The following is a 22,822-nucleotide window of genomic DNA, read 5'->3' on the forward strand; positions in this document are numbered from 1 at the left end:
GCGAGAGCCGGGGCCGGACAGAGAGAGGGAGAGGGCGAGAGCCGGGGCCGGACAGAGAGAGAGAGAGAGAGAGAGGGCGAGAGCCGGGGCCGGAGAGAGACAGAGAGAGAGAGAGGGCGAGAGCCGGGGACGGAGAGAGAGAGGGCGAGAGCCGGGGACGGAGAGAGAGAGAGAGGGCGAGAGCCGGGGACGGAGAGAGAGAGAGGGCGAGAGCCGGGGACGGAGAGAGAGAGGGCGAGAGCCGGGGACAGAGAGAGAGAGGGCGAGAGCCGGGGACAGAGAGAGTGAGGGCGAGAGCCGGGGACGGAGAGAGAGAGGGCGAGAGCCGGGGACGGAGAGAGAGAGAGGGCGAGAGCCGGGGACGGAGAGAGAGAGAGGGCGAGAGCCGGGGACGGAGAGAGAGAGAGAGGGCGAGAGCCGGGGACAGAGAGAGAGAGAGGGCGAGAGCCGGGGACGGAGAGAGAGAGAGAGGGCGAGAGCCGGGGACGGAGAGAGAGAGAGAGGGCGAGAGCCGGGGACAGAGAGAGAGAGAGAGAGAGAGAGGGCGAGAGCCGGGGACAGAGAGAGAGAGAGAGAGGGCGAGAGCCGGCGACGGAGAGAGAGAGAGAGGGCGAGAGCCGGGGACACAGAGAGAGAGAGAGCGAGAGCTGGGGACGGAGAGAGAGAGAGAGGGCGAGTGCCGGGGACAGAGAGAGAGAGAGAGAGGGCGAGAGCCGGGGACAGAGAGAGAGAGAGAGGGGCGAGAAGCCGGGGACGAGAGAGAGAGAGAGAGGGCGAGAGCCGGGGACGGAGAGAGAGAGAGAGGGCGAGAGCCGGGGACGGAGAGAGAGAGAGAGGGCGAGAGCCGGGGACGGAGAGAGAGAGAGAGGGCGAGAGCCGGGGACAGAGAGAGAGAGAGAGAGGGCGAGAGCCGGGGACGGAGAGAGAGAGAGAGAGAGAGAGGGCGAGAGCCGGGGACGGAGAGAGAGAGAGAGGGCGAGAGCCGGGGACGGAGAGAGAGAGAGAGGGCGAGAGCCGGGGACGGAGAGAGAGAGGGCGAGAGCCGGGGACGGAGAGAGAGAGAGAGAGGGCGAGAGCCGGGGACGGAGAGAGAGAGAGAGAGGGCGAGAGCCGCGGCCGGAGAGAGAGAGAGAGAGGGCGAGAGCCGGGGACGGAGAGAGAGAGAGAGAGGGCGAGAGCCGGGGATGGAGAGAGAGAGAGGGCGAGAGCCGGGGACAGAGAGAGAGAGGGCGAGAGCCGGGGCGACAGAGAGAGAGAGGGCGAGAGCCGGGGACAGAGAGAGAGAGGGCGAGAGCCGGGGACAGAGAGAGAGAGGGCGAGAGCGGGGACAGAGAGAGAGAGGGCGAGAGGCGGGGGACAGAGAGAGAGAGGGCGAGAGCCGGGGACAGAGAGAGAGAGGGCGAGAGCCGGGGACAGAGAGAGAGAGAGGCGAGAGCGGGGAGAGGACAGAGAGAGCTAGAGCCGGGGGACAGAGAGAGAGGGGCGAGAGCCGGGACAGAGAGAGAGAGGGCGAGAGCCGGGGACAGAGAGAGAGAGAGAGAGCGAGAGCCGGGGACAGAGAGAGAGAGGCGAGAGCCGGGACGAGAGAGAGAGGGCGAGAGCCGGGGACAGAGAGAGAGAGGGCGAGAGCCGGGGACAGAGAGAGAGAGGGCGAGAGCCGGGGACAGGAGAGAGAGAGGGCGAGAGCCGGGGACAGAGAGAGAGAGGGCGAGAGCCGGGGACAGAGAGAGAGAGGGCGAGAGCCGGGGACAGAGAGAGAGAGGGCGAGAGCCGGGGACAGAGAGAGAGAGGGCGAGAGCCGGGGACAGAGAGAGAGAGGGCGAGAGCCGGGGACAGAGAGAGAGAGGGCGAGAGCCGGGGACAGAGAGAGAGAGGGCGAGAGCGGGGACAGAGAGAGGGCGAACCGGGGACAGAGAGAGAGAGGGCGAGAGCCGGGGACTGAGAGAGAGAGGGCGAGAGCCGGGGACAGAGAAGAGAGAGGGCGAGAGCCGGGGACGAGAGAGAGAGGGCGAGAGCCGGGGACAGAGAGAGAGAGGGCGAGAGCCGGGGACAGAGAGAGAGAGGGCGAGAGCCGGGGACAGAGAGAGAGAGGGCGAGAGCCGGGGACAGAGAGAGAGAGGGCGAGAGCCGGGGACAGAGAGAGAGAGGGCGAGAGCCGGGGACGAGAGAGAGAGAGGGCGAGAGCCGGGGACAGAGAGAGAGAGGGCGAGAGCCGGGGACAGAGAGAGAGAGGGCGAGAGCCGGGGACAGAGAGAAGAGAGGGCGAGAGCCGGGGACAGAGAGAGAGAGGGCGAGAGCCGGGGACAGAGAGAGAGAGAGGGCGAGAGCCGGGACAGAGAGAGAGAGGGCGAGAGCTGGGGACAGAGAGAGAGGGCGAGAGCCGGGGACAGAGAGAGAGGGCGAGAGCCGGGGACAGAGAGAGAGGGCGAGAGCCGGGGACAGAGAGACAGGGCGAGAGCCGGGGACAGAGAGACAGGGCGAGAGCCGGGGACAGAGAGAGAGAGGGCGAGAGCCGGGGACAGAGAGAGAGAGAGAGAGGGCGAGAGCCGGGGACGGAGAGAGAGAGAGAGGGCGAGAGCCGGGGACGGAGAGAGAGAGGACGAGAGCCGGGGATAGAGAGAGAGAGAGAGAGAGCGAGAGCCGGGGACAGAGAGAGAGAGGGTGAGAGCCGGGGACGGAGAGAGAGAGGGGGAGAGCCGCGGACGGAGAGAGAGAGAGAGGGCGAGAGCCGGGGACGGAGAGAGAGAGAGAGAGAGGGCGAGAGCCGGGGACGGAGAGAGAGAGAGAGAGAGGGCGAGAGCCGGGGACAGAGAGAGAGAGGGCGAGAGCCGGGGATAGAGAGAGAGAGGGCGAGAGCCGTGGACGGAGAGAGAGAGGGCGAGAGCCGGGGACGGAGAGAGAGAGAGAGAGCGAGAGCCGGGGACGGAGAGAGAGAGAGAGGGCGAGAGCCGGGGACGGAGAGAGAGAGAGAGGGCGAGAGCCGGGGACAGAGAGAGAGAGAGAGGGCGAGAGCCGGGGACGGAGAGAGAGAGAGAGGGCGAGAGCCGGGGACGGAGAGAGAGAGAGAGAGGGCGAGAGCCGGGGACGGAGAGAGAGAGAGAGGGCGAGAGCCGGGGACGGAGAGAGAGAGAGAGGGCGAGAGCCGGGGACAGAGAGAGAGAGGGCGAGAGCGAGAGCCGGGGACAGAGAGAGATAGAGAGAGAGCGAGAGCCGGGGACAGAGAGAGAGAGAGGGCGAGAGCCGGGGACGGAGAGAGAGAGGGCGAGAGCCGGGGACAGAGAGAGAGAGAGAGAGGGCGAGAGCCGGGGACAGAGAGAGAGAGAGAGGGCGAGAGCCGGGGACAGAGAGAGAGAGAGAGGGCGAGAGCCGGGGACAGAGAGAGAGAGAGGGCGAGAGCCGGGGACGGAGAGAGAGAGGGCGAGAGCCGGGGACAGAGAGAGAGAGAGAGAGAGGGCGAGAGCCGGGGACGGAGAGAGAGAGAGAGGGCGAGAGCCGGGGACAGAGAGAGAGAGAGAGAGGGCGAGAGCCGGGGACAGAGAGAGAGAGAGAGAGGGCGAGAGCCGGGGACAGAGAGAGAGAGAGAGAGGGCGAGAGCCGGGGACAGAGAGAGAGAGAGAGGGCGAGAGCCGGGGACAGAGAGAGAGAGAGAGAGGGCGAGAGCCGGGGACAGAGAGAGAGAGAGAGAGAGGGCGAGAGCCGGGGACAGAGAGAGAGAGAGAGGGCGAGAGCTGGGGACAGAGAGAGAGAGAGAGGGCGAGAGCCGGGGACAGAGAGAGAGAGAGAGGGCGAGAGCCGGGGACAGAGAGAGAGAGAGAGGGCGAGAGCCGGGGACAGAGAGAGAGAGAGAGGGCGAGAGCCGGGGACAGAGAGAGAGAGAGAGGGCGAGAGCCGGGGACAGAGAGAGAGAGAGAGGGCGAGAGCCGGGGACGGAGAGAGAGAGAGGGCGAGAGCCGGGGACAGAGAGAGAGAGAGAGAGAGGGCGAGAGCCGCGGACGGAGAGAGAAGAGAGAGAGAGGGCGAGAGCCGGGGACGGAGAGAGAGAGAGAGAGAGGGCGAGAGCCGGGGACGGAGAGAGAGAGAGAGGGCGAGAGCCGGGGACGGAGAGAGGGCGAGAGCCGGGGATAGAGAGAGAGAGAGAGAGAGCGAGAGCCGGGGACAGAGAGAGAGAGAGAGGGCGAGAGCCGGGGACGGAAAGAGAGAGAGGGCGAGAGCCGGGGACAGAGAAAGAGAGAGAGAGGGCGAGAGCCGGGGACAGAGAGAGAGAGAGAGAGGGCGAGTGCCGGGGACAGAGAGAGAGAGAGAGGGCGAGAGCCGGGGACAGAGAGAGAGAGAGAGAGAGGGCGAGAGCCGGGGACAGAGAGAGAGAGAGAGAGGGCGAGAGCCGGGGACAGAGAGAGAGAGAGAGGGCGAGAGCCGGGGACGGAGAGAGAGAGAGAGGGCGAGAGCCGGGGACGGAGAGAGAGAGAGAGAGGGCGAGAGCCGGGGACAGAGAGAGAGAGGGAGGGCGAGACCCGGGGACAGAGAGAGAGAGGGCGAGACCCGGGGACAGAGAGAGAGAGAGAGGGCGAGAGCCGGGGACAGAGAGAGAGAGGGCGAGAGCCGGGGACAGAGAGAGAGAGAGAGAGAGAGAGAGAGAGAGGGCGAGAGCCGGGGACAGAGAGAGAGAGAGAGGGCAAGAGCCGGGGACAGAGAGAGAGAGGGCGAGAGCCGGGGACAGAGAGAGAGAGAGAGAGAGGGCGAGAGCCGGGGACGGAGAGAGAGAGGGCGAGAGCCGGGGACGGAGAGAGAGAGGGCGAGAGCCGGGGACAGAGAGAGAGAGAGAGGGCGAGAGCCGGGGACGGAGAGAGAGAGAGAGAGAGGGCGAGAGCCGGGGACGGAGAGAGAGAGGGCGAGAGCCGGGGACAGAGAGAGAGAGGGCGAGAGCCGGGGACAGAGAGAGAGAGGGCGAGAGCCGGGGACAGAGAGAGAGAGGGCGAGAGCCGGGGACAGAGAGAGAGAGGGCGAGAGCCGGGGACAGAGAGAGAGAGGGCGAGAGCCGGGGACAGAGAGAGAGAGGGCGAGAGCCGGGGACAGAGAGAGAGAGGGCGAGAGCCGGGGAAAGAGAGAGAGAGAGAGGGCGAGAGCCGGGGACAGAGAGAGAGAGAGGGCGAGAGCCGGGGACAGAGAGAGAGAGAGAGGGCGAGAGCCGGGGACAGAGAGAGAGAGAGAGAGGGCGAGAGCCGGGGACAGAGAGAGAGAGGGCGAGAGCCGGGGACGGAGAGAGAGAGAGAGGGCGAGAGCCGGGGACGGAGAGAGAGAGGGCGAGAGCCGGGGGCGGAGAGAGAGAGGGCGAGAGCCGGGGACAGAGAGAGAGAGAGAGAGGGCGAGAGCCGGGGACGGACAGAGAGAGAGAGGGCGAGAGCCGGGGACAGAGAGAGAGAGAGAGAGGGCGAGAGCCGGGGACAGAGAGAGAGAGAGAGAGGGCGAGAGCCGGGGACAGAGAGAGAGAGAGAGAGGGCGAGAGCCGGGGACAGAGAGAGAGAGAGAGAGAGGGCGAGAGCCGGGGACGGAGAGAGACAGAGGGCGAGAGCCGGGGACAGAGAGAGAGAGAGAGAGGGCGAGAGCCGGGGACAGAGAGAGAGAGGGCGAGAGCCGGGGACAGAGAGAGAGAGGGCGAGAGCCGGGGACAGAGAGAGAGAGGGCGAGAGCCGGGGACAGAGAGAGAGAGGGCGAGAGCCGGGGACAGAGAGAGAGAGGGCGAGAGCCGGGGACAGAGAGAGAGAGGGCGAGAGCCGGGGACAGAGAGAGAGAGGGCGAGAGCCGGGGACAGAGAGAGAGAGCGCGAGAGCCGGGGACAGAGAGAGAGAGGGCGAGAGCCGGGGACAGAGAGAGAGAGGGCGAGAGCCGGGGACAGAGAGAGAGGGCGAGAGCCGGGGACAGAGAGAGAGGGCGAGAGCCGGGGACGGAGAGAGAGAGGGCGAGAGCCGGGGAGAGAGAGAGAGAGGGCGAGAGCCGGGGACAGAGAGAGAGAGGGCGAGAGCCGGGGACAGAGAGAGAGAGGGCGAGAGCCGGGGACAGAGAGAGAGAGGGCGAGAGCCGGGGACAGAGAGAGAGAGGGCGAGAGCCGGGGACAGAGAGAGAGAGGGCGAGAGCCGGGGACAGAGAGAGAGAGGGCGAGAGCCGGGGACAGAGAGAGAGAGGGCGAGAGCCGGGGACAGAGAGAGAGAGGGCGAGAGCCGGGGACAGAGAGAGAGAGGGCGAGAGCCGGGGACAGAGAGAGAGAGGGCGAGAGCCGGGGACAGAGAGAGAGAGGGCGAGAGCCGGGGACAGAGAGAGAGAGGGCGAGAGCCGGGGACAGAGAGAGAGAGGGCGAGAGCCGGGGACAGAGAGAGAGAGGGCGAGAGCCGGGGACAGAGAGAGAGAGGGCGAGAGCCGGGGACAGAGAGAGAGAGGGCGAGAGCCGGGGACAGAGAGAGAGAGGGCGAGAGCCGGGGACAGAGAGAGAGAGGGCGAGAGCCGGGGACAGAGAGAGAGAGGGCGAGAGCCGGGGACAGAGAGAGAGAGGGCGAGAGCCGGGGACAGAGAGAGAGAGGGCGAGAGCCGGGGACAGAGAGAGAGAGGGCGAGAGCCGGGGACAGAGAGAGAGAGGGCGAGAGCCGGGGACAGAGAGAGAGAGGGCGAGAGCCGGGGACAGAGAGAGAGAGGGCGAGAGCCGGGGACAGAGAGAGAGAGGGCGAGAGCCGGGGACAGAGAGAGAGAGGGCGAGAGCCGGGGACAGAGAGAGAGAGGGCGAGAGCCGGGGACAGAGAGAGAGAGAGGGCGAGAGCCGGGGACAGAGAGAGAGAGGGCGAGAGCCGGGGACAGAGAGAGAGAGGGCGAGAGCCGGGGACAGAGAGAGAGAGGGCGAGAGCCGGGGACAGAGAGAGAGAGGGCGAGAGCCGGGGACAGAGAGAGAGAGGGCGAGAGCCGGGGACAGAGAGAGAGAGGGCGAGAGCCGGGGACAGAGAGAGAGAGGGCGAGAGCCGGGGACAGAGAGAGAGAGGGCGAGAGCCGGGGACAGAGAGAGAGAGGGCGAGAGCCGGGGACAGAGAGAGAGAGGGCGAGAGCCGGGGACAGAGAGAGAGAGGGCGAGAGCCGGGGACAGAGAGAGAGAGGGCGAGAGCCGGGGACAGAGAGAGAGAGGGGCGAGAGCCGGGGACAGAGAGAGAGAGGGCGAGAGCCGGGGACAGAGAGAGAGAGGGCGAGAGCCGGGGACAGAGAGAGAGAGGGCGAGAGCCGGGGACAGAGAGAGAGAGGGCGAGAGCCGGGGACAGAGAGAGAGAGGGCGAGAGCCGGGGACAGAGAGAGAGAGGGCGAGAGCCGGGGACAGAGAGAGAGAGGGCGAGAGCCGGGGACAGAGAGAGAGAGGGCGAGAGCCGGGGACAGAGAGAGAGAGGGCGAGAGCCGGGGACAGAGAGAGAGAGAGAGAGAGGGCGAGAGCCGGGGACAGAGAGAGAGAGAGAGAGGGCGAGAGCCGGGGACAGAGAGAGAGAGAGAGAGAGAGAGAGGGCGAGAGCCGGGGACAGAGAGAGAGAGAGGGCGAGAGCCGGGGACAGAGAGAGAGAGGGCGAGAGCCGGGGACATAGAGAGAGAGGGCGAGAGGCGGGGACGGAGAGAGACAGAGGGCGAGAGCCGGGGACAGAGAGAGAGAGGGCGAGAGCCGGGGACAGAGAGAGAGAGAGGGCGAGAGCCGGGGACAGAGAGAGAGAGAGGGCGAGAGCCGGGGACAGAGAGAGAGAGAGGGCGAGAGCCGGGGACAGAGAGAGAGAGAGGGCGAGAGCCGGGGACAGAGAGAGAGAGAGAGAGAGGGCGAGAGCCGGGGACGGAGAGAGAGAGAGGACGAGAGCCGGGGACGGGGCGAGAGAGAGAGGGCGAGAGCCGGGGACAGAGAGAGAGAGAGAGGGCGAGAGCCGCGGACGGTGAGAGAGAGGGCGAGAGCCAGGGACAGAGAGACAGAGGGCGAGAGCCGGGGACAGAGAGACAGAGGGCGAGAGCCGGGGACAGAGAGACAGAGGGCGAGAGCCGGGGACAGAGAGACAGAGGGCGAGAGCCGGGGACGGGGCGAGAGACAGAGGGCGAGAGCCGGGGACGGAGAGAGAGAGAGAGGGCGAGAGCCGCGGACGGAGAGAGAGAGGGCGAGAGCTGCGGACGGAGAGAGAGAGGGCGAGAGCTGCGGACGGAGAGACAGAGGGCGAGAGCCGGGGACAGAGAGACAGAGGGCGAGAGCCGGGGACAGAGAGACAGAGGGCGAGAGCCGGGGACAGAGAGACAGAGGGCGAGAGCCGGGGACAGAGAGACAGAGGGCGAGAGCCGGGGACAGAGAGACAGAGGGCGAGAGCCGGGGACAGAGAGACAGAGGGCGAGAGCCGGGGACAGAGAGACAGAGGGCGAGAGCCGGGGACAGAGAGACAGAGGGCGAGAGCCGGGGACAGAGAGACAGAGGGCGAGAGCCGGGGACAGAGAGACAGAGGGAGAGAGCCGGGGACAGAGAGAGAGAGGGCGAGAGCCGGGGACAGAGAGAGAGAGGGCGAGAGCCGGGGACAGAGAGAGAGAGAGAGAGAGAGGGCGAGAGCCGGGGACAGAGAGAGAGAGAGAGAGGGCGAGAGCCGGGGACAGAGAGAGAGAGAGAGAGAGAGGGCGAGAGCCGGGGACAGAGAGAGAGAGAGAGAGAGAGGGCGAGAGCCGGGGACAGAGAGAGAGAGAGAGAGGGCGAGAGCCGGGGACAGAGAGAGAGAGAGAGAGAGAGGGCGAGAGCCGGGGACAGAGAGAGAGAGAGGGCGAGAGCCGGGGACAGAGAGAGAGAGGGCGAGAGCCGGGGACAGAGAGAGAGAGGGCGAGAGGCGGGGACGGAGAGAGACAGAGGGCGAGAGCCGGGGACAGAGAGAGAGAGAGGGCGAGAGCCGGGGACAGAGAGAGAGAGAGGGCGAGAGCCGGGGACAGAGAGAGAGAGAGAGAGAGAGGGCGAGAGCCGGGGACGGAGAGAGAGAGAGGACGAGAGCCGGGGACGGGGCGAGAGAGAGAGGGCGAGAGCCGGGGACAGAGAGAGAGAGAGAGGGCGAGAGCCGCGGACGGTGAGAGAGAGGGCGAGAGCCAGGGACAGAGAGACAGAGGGCGAGAGCCAGGGACAGAGAGACAGAGGGCGAGAGCCGGGGACAGAGAGACAGAGGGCGAGAGCCGGGGACAGAGAGACAGAGGGCGAGAGCCGGGGACGGGGCGAGAGACAGAGGGCGAGAGCCGGGGACGGAGAGAGAGAGAGAGGGCGAGAGCCGCGGACGGAGAGAGAGAGGGCGAGAGCTGCGGACGGAGAGAGAGAGGGCGAGAGCTGCGGACGGAGAGAGAGAGGGCGAGAGCCGGGGACAGAGAGAGAGAGGGCGAGAGCCGGGGACAGAGAGACAGAGGGCGAGAGCCGGGGACAGAGAGACAGAGGGCGAGAGCCGGGGACAGAGAGACAGAGGGCGAGAGCCGGGGACAGAGAGACAGAGGGCGAGAGCCGGGGACAGAGAGACAGAGGGCGAGAGCCGGGGACAGAGAGACAGAGGGCGAGAGCCGGGGACAGAGAGACAGAGGGCGAGAGCCGGGGACAGAGAGACAGAGGGCGAGAGCCGGGGACAGAGAGACAGAGGGCGAGAGCCGGGGACAGAGAGACAGAGGGCGAGAGCCGGGGACAGAGAGACAGAGGGCGAGAGCCGGGGACAGAGAGACAGAGGGCGAGAGCCGGGGACAGAGAGACAGAGGGCGAGAGCCGGGGACAGAGAGACAGAGGGCGAGAGCCGGGGACAGAGAGACAGAGGGCGAGAGCCGGGGACAGAGAGACAGAGGGCGAGAGCCGGGGACAGAGAGACAGAGGGCGAGAGCCGGGGACAGAGAGACAGAGGGCGAGAGCCGGGGACAGAGAGACAGAGGGCGAGAGCCGGGGACAGAGAGACAGAGGGCGAGAGCCGGGGACAGAGAGAGAGAGACAGAGGGCGAGAGCCGGGGACAGAGAGAGAGAGGGCGAGAGCCGGGGACAGAGAGAGAGAGAGAGAGAGAGAGAGGGCGAGAGCCGGGGACAGAGAGAGAGAGAGAGCCGGGGACGGGGCGAGAGAGAGGGCGAGAGCCGGGGACAGAGAGAGAGAGAGAGGGCGAGAGCCGGGGACAGAGAGAGAGAGAGAGGGCGAGAGCCGGGGACAGAGAGAGAGAGAGAGAGAGGGCGAGAGCCGGGGACAGAGAGAGAGAGAGAGAGGGCGAGAGCCGGGGACGGAGAGAGAGAGGGCGAGAGCCGGGGACGGAGAGAGAGAGGGCGAGAGCCGGGGACGGAGAGAGAGAGGGCGAGAGCCGGGGACGGAGAGAGAGAGGGCGAGAGCCGGGGACAGAGAGAGAGAGAGAGAGAGAGGGCGAGAGCCGGGGACGGAGAGAGAAGAGAGAGAGAGGGCGAGAGCCGGGGACGGAGAGAGAGAGAGAGAGAGAGAGGGCGAGAGCCGGGGACGGAGAGAGAGAGAGAGAGAGAGAGAGAGGGCGAGAGCCGGGGACGGGGAGAGAGAGAGAGAGAGAGAGAGAGAGGGCGAGAGCCGGGGACGGAGAGAGAGAGGGCGAGAGCCGGGGACGGAGAGAGAGAGAGAGGGCGAGAGCCGGGGACAGAGAGAGAGAGAGAGAGGGCGAGAGCCGGGGACACAGAGAGAGAGGGCGAGAGCCGGGGACACAGAGAGAGAGGGCGAGAGCCGGGGACAGAGAGAGAGAGAGAGAGGGCGAGAGCCGGGGACGGAGAGAGAGAGGGCGAGAGGCGGGGACAGAGAGAGAGAGAGAGGGCGAGAGCCGGGGACAGAGAGAGAGAGAGAGAGAGGGCGAGAGCCGGGGACAGAGAGAGAGAGAGAGAGAGGGCGAGAGCCGGGGACAGAGAGAGAGAGAGAGAGGGCGAGAGCCGGGGACAGAGAGAGAGAGGGCGAGAGCCGGGGACAGAGAGAGAGAGGGCGAGAGGCGGGGACAGAGAGAGAGAGGGCGAGAGGCGGGGACAGAGAGAGAGAGGGCGAGAGGCGGGGACAGAGAGAGAGGGCGAGAGGCGGGGACAGAGAGAGAGAGGGCGAGAGGCGGGGACAGAGAGAGAGAGGGCGAGAGCCGGGGACAGAGAGAGAGAGGGCGAGAGCCGGGGACAGAGAGAGAGAGGGCGAGAGCCGGGGACAGAGAGAGAGAGGGCGAGAGCCGGGGACAGAGAGAGAGAGGGCGAGAGCCGGGGACAGAGAGAGAGAGGGCGAGAGCCGGGGACAGAGAGAGAGAGGGCGAGAGCCGGGGACAGAGAGAGAGAGGGCGAGAGCCGGGGACAGAGAGAGAGAGGGCGAGAGCCGGGGACAGAGAGAGAGAGGGCGAGAGCCGGGGACAGAGAGAGAGAGGGCGAGAGCCGGGGACAGAGAGAGAGAGGGCGAGAGCCGGGGACAGAGAGAGAGAGGGCGAGAGCCGGGGACAGAGAGAGAGAGGGCGAGAGCCGGGGACAGAGAGAGAGAGGGCGAGAGCCGGGGACAGAGAGAGAGAGGGCGAGAGCCGGGGACAGAGAGAGAGAGGGCGAGAGCCGGGGACAGAGAGAGAGAGGGCGAGAGCCGGGGACAGAGAGAGAGAGGGCGAGAGCCGGGGACAGAGAGAGAGAGGGCGAGAGCCGGGGACAGAGAGAGAGAGGGCGAGAGCCGGGTCAGAGAGAGAGAGGGCGAGAGCCGGGGACAGAGAGAGAGAGGGCGAGAGCCGGGGACAGAGAGAGAGAGGGCGAGAGCCGGGGACAGAGAGAGAGAGGGCGAGAGCCGGGGACAGAGAGAGAGAGGGCGAGAGCCGGGGACAGAGAGAGAGAGGGCGAGAGCCGGGGACAGAGAGAGAGAGGGCGAGAGCCGGGGACAGAGAGAGAGAGGGCGAGAGCCGGGGACAGAGAGAGAGAGGGCGAGAGCCGGGGACAGAGAGAGAGAGGGCGAGAGCCGGGGACAGAGAGAGAGAGGGCGAGAGCCGGGGACAGAGAGAGAGAGGGCGAGAGCCGGGGACAGAGAGAGAGAGGGCGAGAGCCGGGGACAGAGAGAGAGAGGGCGAGAGCCGGGGACAGAGTGAGAGAGAGAGAGAGAGGGCGAGAGCCGGGGACAGAGAGAGAGAGAGAGAGGGCGAGAGCCGGGGTCAGAGAGAGAGAGAGAGAGAGAGGGCGAGAGCCGGGGACAGAGAGAGAGAGAGGGCGAGAGCCGGGGACAGAGAGAGAGAGGGCGAGAGCCGGGGACAGAGAGAGAGAGGGCGAGAGGCGGGGACGGAGAGAGACAGAGGGCGAGAGCCGGGGACAGAGAGAGAGAGAGGGCGAGAGCCGGGGACAGAGAGAGAGAGAGGGCGAGAGCCGGGGACAGAGAGAGAGAGAGAGGGCGAGAGCCGGGGACGGAGAGAGAGAGAGGACGAGAGCCGGGGACGGGGCGAGAGAGAGAGAGGGCGAGAGCCGGGGACAGAGAGAGAGAGAGAGGGCGAGAGCCGCGGACGGTGAGAGAGAGGGCGAGAGCCAGGGACAGAGAGACAGAGGGCGAGAGCCGGGGACAGAGAGACAGAGGGCGAGAGCCGGGGACGGGGCGAGAGACAGAGGGCGAGATCCGGGGACGGAGAGAGAGAGAGAGGGCGAGAGCCGCGGACGGAGAGAGAGAGGGCGAGAGCTGCGGACGGAGAGAGAGAGGGCGAGAGCCGCGGACGGAGAGAGAGAGGGCGAGACAGAGAGACAGAGGGCGAGAGCCGGGGACAGAGAGACAGAGGGCGAGAGCCGGGGACAGAGAGACAGAGGGCGAGAGCCGGGGACAGAGAGACAGAGGGCGAGAGCCGGGGACAGAGAGACAGAGGGCGAGAGCCGGGGACAGAGAGACAGAGGGCGAGAGCCGGGGACAGAGAGACAGAGGGCGAGAGCCGGGGACAGAGAGACAGAGGGCGAGAGCCGGGGACAGAGAGACAGAGGGCGAGAGCCGGGGACAGAGAGAGAGAGACAGAGGGCGAGAGCCGGGGACAGAGAGAGAGAGGGCGAGAGCCAGGGACAGAGAGAGAGAGAGAGAGGACGAGAGCCGGGGACAGAGAGAGAGAGGGAGGACGAGAGCCGGGGACAGAGAGAGAGAGGACGAGAGCCGGGGACGGGGCGAGAGAGAGGGCGAGAGCCGGGGACAGAGAGAGAGAGGGCGAGAGCCGGGGACAGAGAGAGAGAGAGGGCGAGAGCCGGGGACAGAGAGGGGGCAATGGTTGGATTCTCTCTTGTTGGAGATGGTCCTTGCCTGTCACTTGTGTGGGGTGAATGTTACTCACCACTTGTCAGCCCTGAGCCTGGATATTGTCCAGGTCTTGCTGCATTTGGACATGGGACTGCTTCAGTATCTGAGCAGTCGCGAATGGTGCTGAACATTGTGCAACCATCGGCGAACTTCCCCACTTCTGACCTTATGATGGAAGGAAGGTCATGGATGAAGCAGCTGAAGATGGTTGGGCCGAGGACACTAACCCTGAGGAACTCCTGCAGTGATGTCCTGGAGCTGAGATGACTGACCTCCAACAACCACAACCATCTTCCTTTGCGCTGGGTATGACTCCAACCAGCGGAGAGTTTCCTCCCTGATTCCCACTGACTCCAGTGTTGCTGGGGGCTCCTTGATGCCACACTCGGGTCAAATGCTGCCTCGATGTCAACAGAAGCCACTCTCACTTCAGCTCAACCCATTTCCCTCAATTGACCTCAGGACCAGCTCTCACCTCCTCTCGCACGTTGAGCCCCTTTTCCCTCAATTGACCTGAGGACCAGCTCTCACCTCCTCTCGCACGTTGAGCCCTTTTTCCCTCAATTGGCCTCAGGACCAGCTCTCACCTCCTCTCACACGTTGAGCCCCATTTCCCTCAATTGGCCTCAGGATCAGCTGTCACCTCCTCTCACGCGTTGAGCCTCTCTGCCTCAATTGACCTCAGGACCAGCTGTCACCTCCTCTCACGTGTTGAGCCCCTTTTCCCTCAATTGGCCTCAGGACCAGCTCTCACCTCCTCTCGTGCGTTGAATCCCTTTTCCCTCAATTGGCCTCAGGACAAGCTCTCACCTCCTCTCGTGCGTTGAGTCCCTTTTCCCTCAATTGGCCTCAGGACCAGCTCTCGCCTCTTCTCACGCATTGAACCCCTCTGCCTCAATTGGCCTCAGGACCAACTGTTTGGGGGGGGCAGAGGAGTAATAAAGTGTGTGGACCTGGCTTCCCTCCCATCACCACCACCCTCCCCCTCCCCCACCTTTCCTGGGCTTAATTCCCACTCTCACCCAGCCTGACGGGCACTGCGCCTGCGCGCTGGGGCTGGAGGGGCGGCCGGCCGGCGCCTGCGCGCGGGCGGGGAGGCCGGGCCGGCGCCCGCGCACCGGAGGGCGCGGGCCGGCTCCGGCGCCTGCACGCGAGGGGGCAAGCCAGATCGGCGCCTGCGCAGTGGGGACGAGTGGTGCGGGCGGGGGGCGGCGGTGGGGAAAAGAACGGAGGGACGGCGCCCGCGCCTGCGCAGCGGGGAGCTGCCTTCCAGGCCCGAAGCGCGGGGATGGAGTTGAGGGGGGGGGCGGGGGATGGGTGAGCGAGGCAGGGGTTTCGGGTCGGGGGGGGGGGGTGGGAGTGGGTCGAGACTCACCGCCGCCATCGCTTCCCGTCCCTCGCTCGGCCTCTCTCGGCAACCTCCCCGACTCTTCTCCGCTGCCTCTCGCTTTCGGCGGCCGCCGCAGAGCTTCCACCTCCCTCCCACTCGCCGCTTTTCCCCACCCCTCCCCCCACGGCGACTCCTCCTCCCCCAATGTCCTCCTCCATTGGCCCCGCCCGGAGTGGCGACTGGCAACCAATCAGCCTTCGCCTGCGTTTGTCTCGACCAATCAGCGGCCCCGACGGCGTCGCCGCCTCCCCCTCCTCTTTAGCCAATCGCGCTCCTTACACCAAACCACGCCCCCCCCTCTTTCCACCCTCGAATCGCGACGTCCCGCCCGCTCTGGCCCCTTCTCACCAATCAACACCCGCTCCCAACGTCGCCGACTCCGCCCGCCCTCTGCCCCCCCCGTCCCCGACGTCCTCTCGACCAATCGCCAGCCCCGGATCCCCACCGGAGACCGCCCATCGCCGGAACTCGCTCCGCCCCACCCCCACCCCCCACCCCCCACGTGGGGCACCCGCCCTCCGGCCGGCCCTCCGCCAATCGCCTCCCTGCTCTCCCGCCGCGGCGCCCTCCCATTGGCCGCTTTTCGAAATTTCGAATCCCAACCGTCCCGCACCAACCGCCGCCTGCAGGGCGGGCCTTCCGGCGCAGGCCCCCGCCAATCAGCGACCGGGGATGGCCTTGAGTGACAGCCGTGCCAATGGCGGTGTTGTCCCTTAAAGGGAAATCGCACTTAAAGGGGAACGAACCTCATAGAAATGTGCAAGATTTAAACGACCCTAATATTAACTCCCCCTCACAAAACTTGAATAATACCCCCGGTCGCATGAAAGCCAGCCTTCTTTTTGAAAATAAAGTTCGTAAGCAGCCCCCCAAAAAAATGTCCCTTTCCAAAAAATTGCCCAAATTGTCCGCTTTCTCCTGTCCGCCCATGAACACTTTATTCTTTATGTCTCTCCTTACAGCCGGCCGAAAGAGGGCAAGGAAAGGGAACCGAGGACGAAGCGAGGGCGGGGAGGCAGTGGTGAGGGGGCCCGGGCGTGACATCTGCACGAGGCGGGAAGATGGCCGCCAGGCGGGAAGATGGCCGCCGGGAGGGAAGATGGCCGCCGGGCGGGAAGATGGCCGCCAGGCGGGAAGATGGCCGCCGGGCGGGAAGATGGCCGCCGGGAGGGAAAATGGCCGCCGGGAGGGAAGATGGCCGCCGGGCGGGAAGATGGCTGCTGGGTCGGAAGATGGCCGCCGGACCTCCATATGCCCCCTTCCCCCCCCACCCCCGGCAACCATCTTCGCTTCCGGCGATCGGGAGATGGAGGGAGTGGGGTGACGGCGGGAGTGACCCCCTCCGCCCCCCCCCCCCCCCCGCCGGAGTCATCGCCGTGTGTGTGTGCGTGTGTGTGTGTGTGTGTGTGTGTGTGTGTGTGTGTGTGTGTGTGTGTGTGGCGGGGGCAGGGACGATTGGCGCACGGCAAGATCCCGCCGCCTCCGCCTCCAGTCGGCGGTGGAACGTACGGCCAAGGAGCGGGAGTCCAGCCACTCGGCCCCTCGAGCCCTGCTCCCCCATTCAATAAGATGGCGGCTGATCCGATTGTCACCTCAACCCCACATTCCCGCCTCCCCCCCACCGATAACCTTTCTCCCCCTTGTGAATCAAAAGCCTATCACCCTCGGCCTCAAAATTATTCAAAGTCTCTGCTTCCACCGCCTGTTGAGGGAGAGAGTTCCAAAGACTCACCACCCTCGGAGAGAGAACATTTCCCCTCATCTCTGTCCTAAATGGGTGACCCCTTATTTTTAAACAGTGACCTCCCCCTCCCGCCTCGTTCTAGATTCTCCCACAAGAGGAAACCTCCTCTCCACATCCCCCCTGTCCAAGACCCCTCAGCATCTTAAAGGTTTCAATCGAGTCGCCTCTCACTCTTCTAAACTCCAGCGGATATGAGCCTAACCTGTCCAACCTTCCCTCATAAAACAGGCAGCGCATTCCTGGTGTTAGTCTGGTAAACCTTCTCTGAACTGCTCCCAATGCATTTACATCCTTCCTTAAATAAGGAGACCAATACTGTACACAACACTCCAGATGTGGTCTCACCAGTGCCCTGTACAACTGAAGCATAACCTCCCTACTTTTGTATTCAATTCCCCCTCACAATAAACGATAATATTCTATTAGCTTCCTAATTACTCGCTGTATCTGCACACTAACCTTTTGTGATTCATACACTAGGACACCCAGATCCCTCTGTACCTCAGAGCTCTGCAATCTCTCACCATTTAGATAATACTCTGCACACTAACCTTTTGTGACTCATGCACTATGACACCCAGATCCCTCTGTACCTCAGAGCTCTGCAATCTCTCACCATTTAGATAATACTCTGCACACTAACCTTTTGTGACTCATGCATTAGGACACACAGATCCCTCTGCCTCAACTATCTCACTGGACACTACTTTTAATACCCTAGGATGAAGTCCACCAGGAACCCGAGCTCCTGTCAGCCCGCACCTCCAACAATTGACTCAGTACCACTTCCCTGGTGACAGTAAATTTTCCTGAGTTCCTCCCTCCCTTCAATCTCCTGATTTATTGCTGTTTTCTGGGATGTTACTTTTATCCTCTAAAATGAGAACTGGTGGAAAATATCTATTCAATTCATTTGCCATTGGTCATTCTTTGCTGTTATTCATATTCTGTCCAATCTTCTGGCCTTCCACTCCTCATTGCAGAATTATATGCTTTTTATTTAAGTCTGATACTACCTCTGACCTTTCTAGTGAACCACGGATGGTGTGTCCCTCCCTTGGATTTTTCTTACTTGTTGGGATGTATCTATTCTGAAATATCCCCTTAAATGTCTGCCACTGCATCTCCATTGACCCATCCCTTAGCCTAACTGGCCAATTCGCTTTAGCCAGCTCAGCGACCATGCCCTCATAATTTGCCCTTATTTAAGTTTAAAAACTTAGTCTCAGACCCACTCCTCTCTCCCTCAAACTTAAGGTAAAATGCATGTAATAACCTAGGGGTGCCTTCACTGTGAGATCATTAATTACCCCGATCTCATTGCACCGATAGCCTGCTCTCTGGTTGGCTCCAGGATGTGCTGTTCTAAGAGACTATCCCGAAAACATTCTATGAACTCCTCATCTATGCTACCTTTGCCCATCTGACTTTACCAGTCAGTATGTAAATTAAAATCTCCCTTGATTATCGCTGTGCCTTCCTGTCAAGCTCCCTTTATTTCTTCCTTTGTGCTCCATCCCACCATGTGGTTACTGTTAGGGGGCCTGTACACAACTCCCACAAGTGACTTCTTACCTTTACCATCTCTCCTCTCCACCCAAACTGTTTCCATGTCCCGGTTTCCCGAACTGAGGCCATCCATCTCTGTTGTGCTAATACCATCATGAGTTAACAGCGCCGCCCCACCACCTTTTCCTCACTTCCTGCCCTCCATAAGTCCCCTGCACCATTTCTCATCTCCACCCAAACCATTTCCACATCCCGGTTTCCCGAACTGAGGCCATCCCTCTCTGTTGCGCTAATACCATCATGAGTTAACAGCGCCGCCCCACCACCTTTTCCTCTCTTCCTGCCCTCCCTAAGTCTCCTGCACCATTTCTCATCTCCACCCAAACCATTTCCACATCTCGGTTTCCCGAACTGAGGCCATCCCTCTCTGTTGCGCTAATACCATCATGAGTTAACAGCGCCGCCCCATCACCCTTTCCTCGCTTCCTGCCCTCCCTAAGTGTCCTGTGCCATTTCTCATCTCTACCCAAACCATTTCCACACCCTGGTTTCCCGAACTGAGGCCATCCCTCTCTGTTGTGCTAATACCATCATGAGTTAACAGCGCCGCCCCACCACCTTTTCCTCTCTTCCTGCCCTCCTTAAGTGTCCTGCGCCCTTTAATATTCAGCTCCCAATCCATGGCCTCGTACAGCCGCGTCTCCGTAATGTCCATCAGGTCGTGATTATCTGTTTCTACATGCTCTCTCAGTTCATCTATTTGGTTTCAAATGCTACGTGTGTTTAGATACAGAGCCTTTACTTTTATCCTTTCATTATTTTTGTAGTGTCCGGCCTGACCTGATTTACTGTTGGATTTGGAATCTCTGTCCCTCCCTGTCATGGTCTGTTTATCAGTCCCTGTCTCTCTCTCTCTCTCTCTCTCTCTCTCTCTCTCTCTCTCTCGCCTTGTCCCTCACATCTGCCCAAATTTGCTCTCTTGACCCCACTATTCAGTGTAAAACCCCCTCTCCTCCCCTAGTTAGGCAGCTCACGAGGAACCCGGCCCCCCAACGTGGTTCAGGTGTAACCGGCCCCAACAGGTATAGCGCCCCCCCTCACTATCCCCAGGTACTGGCTCCAGTTCCCCACCTACCGGGACCCACTTCTCCCCACAACCTCTGTTCGCATTCACCTCCCCAACCTGACCCTGTGCCCATTGGCACGAGGCTCAGGTAATAACCCAGGGATTATTACCTTCTGGAGGCTCTGCTTCTCAAATGTGGTGCCGAGGTCCTCGTACTGGCTGTGCAGAGCCTCCTTCCTCACCCTGCCAACGTCGTTGGTAACTACGTGGACCGCGGATGCTGGATCCTTCACCCCCCCCACACCTCCCCATTGCAAGTTCCTCTCTGGTCCCGAGCAGCTGTCCTGATCCCTGGCACCGGGCGGGTATCAGAGCCACCGGGACTCTCGCACTTTGCTGCAGAGAACAGCGTCAATCCCCCCCTCACTATACTTTCCCCAACTACCATCAACTACCTACGTGGAAGCCCCCACCCCCAAACTTCATGGCGTCCTGGACCACTGTGTCCTCCTCAGTCAGCTCACCCACCCTGCAGCGACATCCACCCACCCACCCACCACCCCCTCACTCAAACAAACCCAGTGACCCTTGACCCTGTCAGGCGGCTGCAGAGGCCGACGCTCCTGCTGTCCTGCCCTCTGTGTGCCCCCTGACCTGCCTCGCCCGGTCACGCACTCCTGCCTCGGAGTCAGCTCGCCCACACTGCAGCTACACCCACCCACCCGCCCCCCCTCACCCAAAGAAGGAGAGTAAATCTCAAACCTGTTGGATGACTGCAGAGGCCAAAGCTCAACGTGAGATAGCGGAGAGGAGTGAGAGAGTGAGAAAGGAGTGAGAGAGTGAGAGTGAGAGAGGAGTGAGAGAGTGAGAGAGGAGTGAGATAGTGAGAGAGTGAGAGAGGAGTGAGTGAGAGAGTGAGAGAGGAGTGAAGAGTGAGATAGTGAGAGAGTGAGAGAAGAGTGAGAGAGTAGTGAGAGAGTGAGAGAGGAGTGAAAGAGTAGTGAGAGAGTGAGAGAGGAGTGACAGAGTGACAGAGTGAGAGAGGAGTGAGAGAAGAGTGAGAGAGTGAGGGAGTGAGAGAGGAGTGAGAGTGTGAGAGAGTGAGATCGGAGTGAGAGAGTGAGAGAGTGAGTGAGTGAGAGAGTGAGAGACAAGTGAGAGAGTGAGCGAGAGAGAGTGAGATAGGAGTGAGAGAGTGAGAGAGTGAGTGAGTGAGAGAGAGAGTGAGAGAGTGAGAGAGGGGTGAGAGAGTGAGAGAGGAGTGAGAGATTGAGAGAGGAGTGAGTGAGAAAGTGAGATAATGCGAGAGGAGTGAGAGAGTGATCAAGTGTGAGAGAGAGTGAGAGAGTGAGAGAAGGAGAGATGAGTGAGAGAGTGAGAGAGGAGTGAGAGAGAGCAGTGAGAGAGTGAGAGAGGAATGAGAGAGTGAGAGTGGAGTGAGAGAGTGAGAGAGGAGTGAGAGAGGAGTGAGAGAGTGAGAGAGGAGTGAGTGAGAGAGTGGCAGAGAGAGAGAGGAGTGAAGAGTGAGATAGTGAGAGAGGAGGGAGAGAGTGAGAATGAGAGAGGAGTGAGAGAGCGAGAGAGGAGTGAAGAGTGAGATAGTGAGAGAGTGAGAGATGAGTGAGAGAGTGAGAGAGGAGTGAGAGAGCGAGTGAGTGAGAGAGTGAGAAATGAATGAGAGAGTGAGATAGTGAGAGAGTGTGAGAGGAGTGAGAGAGGAGTGAGAGATCGAGAAAGTGAGAGAGTGAGAGAGGAGGGAGAGAGTGAAAGTGTGAGAAAGGAGTGAGAGAGTTAGAGAGGTGTGAGAGAGTGAGAGAGTGAGAGAGGAGTGAGAGAGTAAGAGAGGAGTGAGAGAGAGAGAGTGAGAGAGTGAGAGAGGAGTGAGAGGGAGAGAATGAGAGAGTGAGATAGGAGTGAGAGAGTGAGATAGGAGTGAGAGATTGAGAGAGGAGTGAGAGAGTGAGAGAGTGAGAGAGGAGTGAGAGTGAATCAGTGAGAGAGGAGTGAGAGAGTGAGAGAGGAGTGAGAGATAGAGAGTGAGAGAGTGAAAGAGGAGTGAGAGAGGAGTGAGAGAGTGAGATAGGAGTGAGAGTGTGAGAGTTTGAGAGTGAGAGAAGAGCGAGGGATGGAGAGAGGAGTGAGTGAGTGAGAGAGTGAGAGTGTGAGAGAGGAGTGAGAGATTGAGAGAAGAGTGTGAGAGTGAGAGAGGAGTGAGAGATTGAGATAGTGAGAGAGTGAGAGAGGTGAGAGAGTGAGAGAGGCATGAGAGAGTGAGACTGGTGTAAAAGAGGAGTGAGAGAGTAAGAGAGTTGAGAGAGGAGTGAAAGAGAAGTGAGAGATTGAGAGAGGGAGAGATTGAGAGAGTGAGAGAGTGAGAGATGAGTGGAGGAGTGAGATATGGAGAGAGTGAGAGAGGAGTGAGAGAGAGAGAGAGGAGTGAGAGAGAGAGAGTGAGAGAATGAGAGAGGAGTGAGAGCGATGTGAGAGAGTGAGAGAGGAGTGAGAGAATGAGAGAGGAGTGAGAGAGTGAGAGAGGAGTGAGAGAGTGAGAGAGGAGTGAGAGAGTGAGAGAGGAGTGAGAGAATGACAGAGTGAGAGTGTGAGAGAGGAGTGAGAGAGGAGTGGGAGAGTGAGGGAGTGATAGAGGAATGAGAGTGTGAGAGAGTGAGATCAGAGTGAAAGAGAGAATGAGAGAGTGAGTGAGTGAGAGAGGGAAAGAGGAGAGAGAGATTCAGAGAGTGAGTGAGTGAGTGAGAGACGGTTGAGAGTGTGAGAGAGGAGTGAGAGAGTGAGAGAGGAGTGAGAGAGTAAGAGAGGAGTGAGTGAGAGAGTGAGAGAGTGAGAGAGGACTGAGAGGATGAGAGAGTGAGAGAGAGAGTGAGAGAGAGTGAGAGGAGTGAGAGAGTGAGAGAGGAGTGAGAGAGTGAGAGAGTGCGAGTGGAGTGAGAGTGTGAGAGAGGAGTGAGAGAATGTGAGAGTTTGAGAGAGAGAGAAGAGTGAGGGAGTGAGAGAGGAGTGATTGAGTGAGAGTGTGAGAGAGGAGTGAGAGTGAGAGAAGAGAGAGAGAGTGAGAGAGGAGTGAGAGATTGAGATAGTGAGAGAGTGAGAGAGGAGTGAAAGAGAAGTGAGAGATTGAGAGAGGGAGAGATTGAGAGAGTGAGAGAGTGAGAGATGAGTGGAGGAGTGAGATATGGAGAGAGTGAGAGAGGAGTGAGAGAGAGAGAGAGGAGTGAGAGAGAGAGAGTGAGAGAATGAGAGAGGAGTGAGAGCGATGTGAGAGAGTGAGAGAGGAGTGAGAGAATGAGAGAGGAGTGAGAGAGTGAGAGAGGAGTGAGAGAGTGAGAGAGGAGTGAGAGAGTGAGAGAGGAGTGAGAGAATGACAGAGTGAGAGTGTGAGAGAGGAGTGAGAGAGGAGTGGGAGAGTGAGGGAGTGATAGAGGAATGAGAGTGTGAGAGAGTGAGATCAGAGTGAAAGAGAGAATGAGAGAGTGAGTGAGTGAGAGAGGGAAAGAGGAGAGAGAGATTCAGAGAGTGAGTGAGTGAGTGAGAGACGGTTGAGAGTGTGAGAGAGGAGTGAGAGAGTGAGAGAGGAGTGAGAGAGTAAGAGAGGAGTGAGTGAGAGAGTGAGAGAGTGAGAGAGGACTGAGAGGATGAGAGAGTGAGAGAGAGAGTGAGAGAGAGTGAGAGGAGTGAGAGAGTGAGAGAGGAGTGAGAGAGTGAGAGAGTGCGAGTGGAGTGAGAGTGTGAGAGAGGAGTGAGAGAATGTGAGAGTTTGAGAGAGAGAGAAGAGTGAGGGAGTGAGAGAGGAGTGATTGAGTGAGAGTGTGAGAGAGGAGTGAGAGTGAGAGAAGAGAGAGAGTGAGAGA

At 61.8% G+C, this 22,822-nt stretch overlaps 2 protein-coding genes across 2 annotated transcripts in view; both read right to left on the reverse strand.

Moving 5' to 3' along the window:
- The window catches only part of ube2s (ubiquitin-conjugating enzyme E2S), a 26,735-nt gene extending 11,990 nt beyond the window's left edge, over positions 1–14,745 (reverse strand). Inside the window, exon 1 of the mRNA XM_041182347.1 lies at positions 14,623–14,745. Coding sequence (XP_041038281.1) covers positions 14,623–14,631 — 9 coding nt within the window. The 5' untranslated portion in view covers positions 14,632–14,745. The remainder of the gene's footprint in view (positions 1–14,622) is intronic.
- Positions 14,746–18,341: 3,596 nt separating this feature from the next.
- Positions 18,342–22,822, reverse strand: part of LOC121274962 (myosin-10-like) — a 163,330-nt gene continuing 158,849 nt past the window's right edge. The window contains exon 14 of the mRNA XM_041182334.1: positions 18,342–18,646. Coding sequence (XP_041038268.1) covers positions 18,342–18,646 — 305 coding nt within the window. The remainder of the gene's footprint in view (positions 18,647–22,822) is intronic.

Source organism: Carcharodon carcharias (genome assembly GCF_017639515.1).
Source record: "Carcharodon carcharias isolate sCarCar2 chromosome 39 unlocalized genomic scaffold, sCarCar2.pri SUPER_39_unloc_3, whole genome shotgun sequence".
Lineage (NCBI taxonomy): Eukaryota > Metazoa > Chordata > Chondrichthyes > Lamniformes > Lamnidae > Carcharodon > Carcharodon carcharias.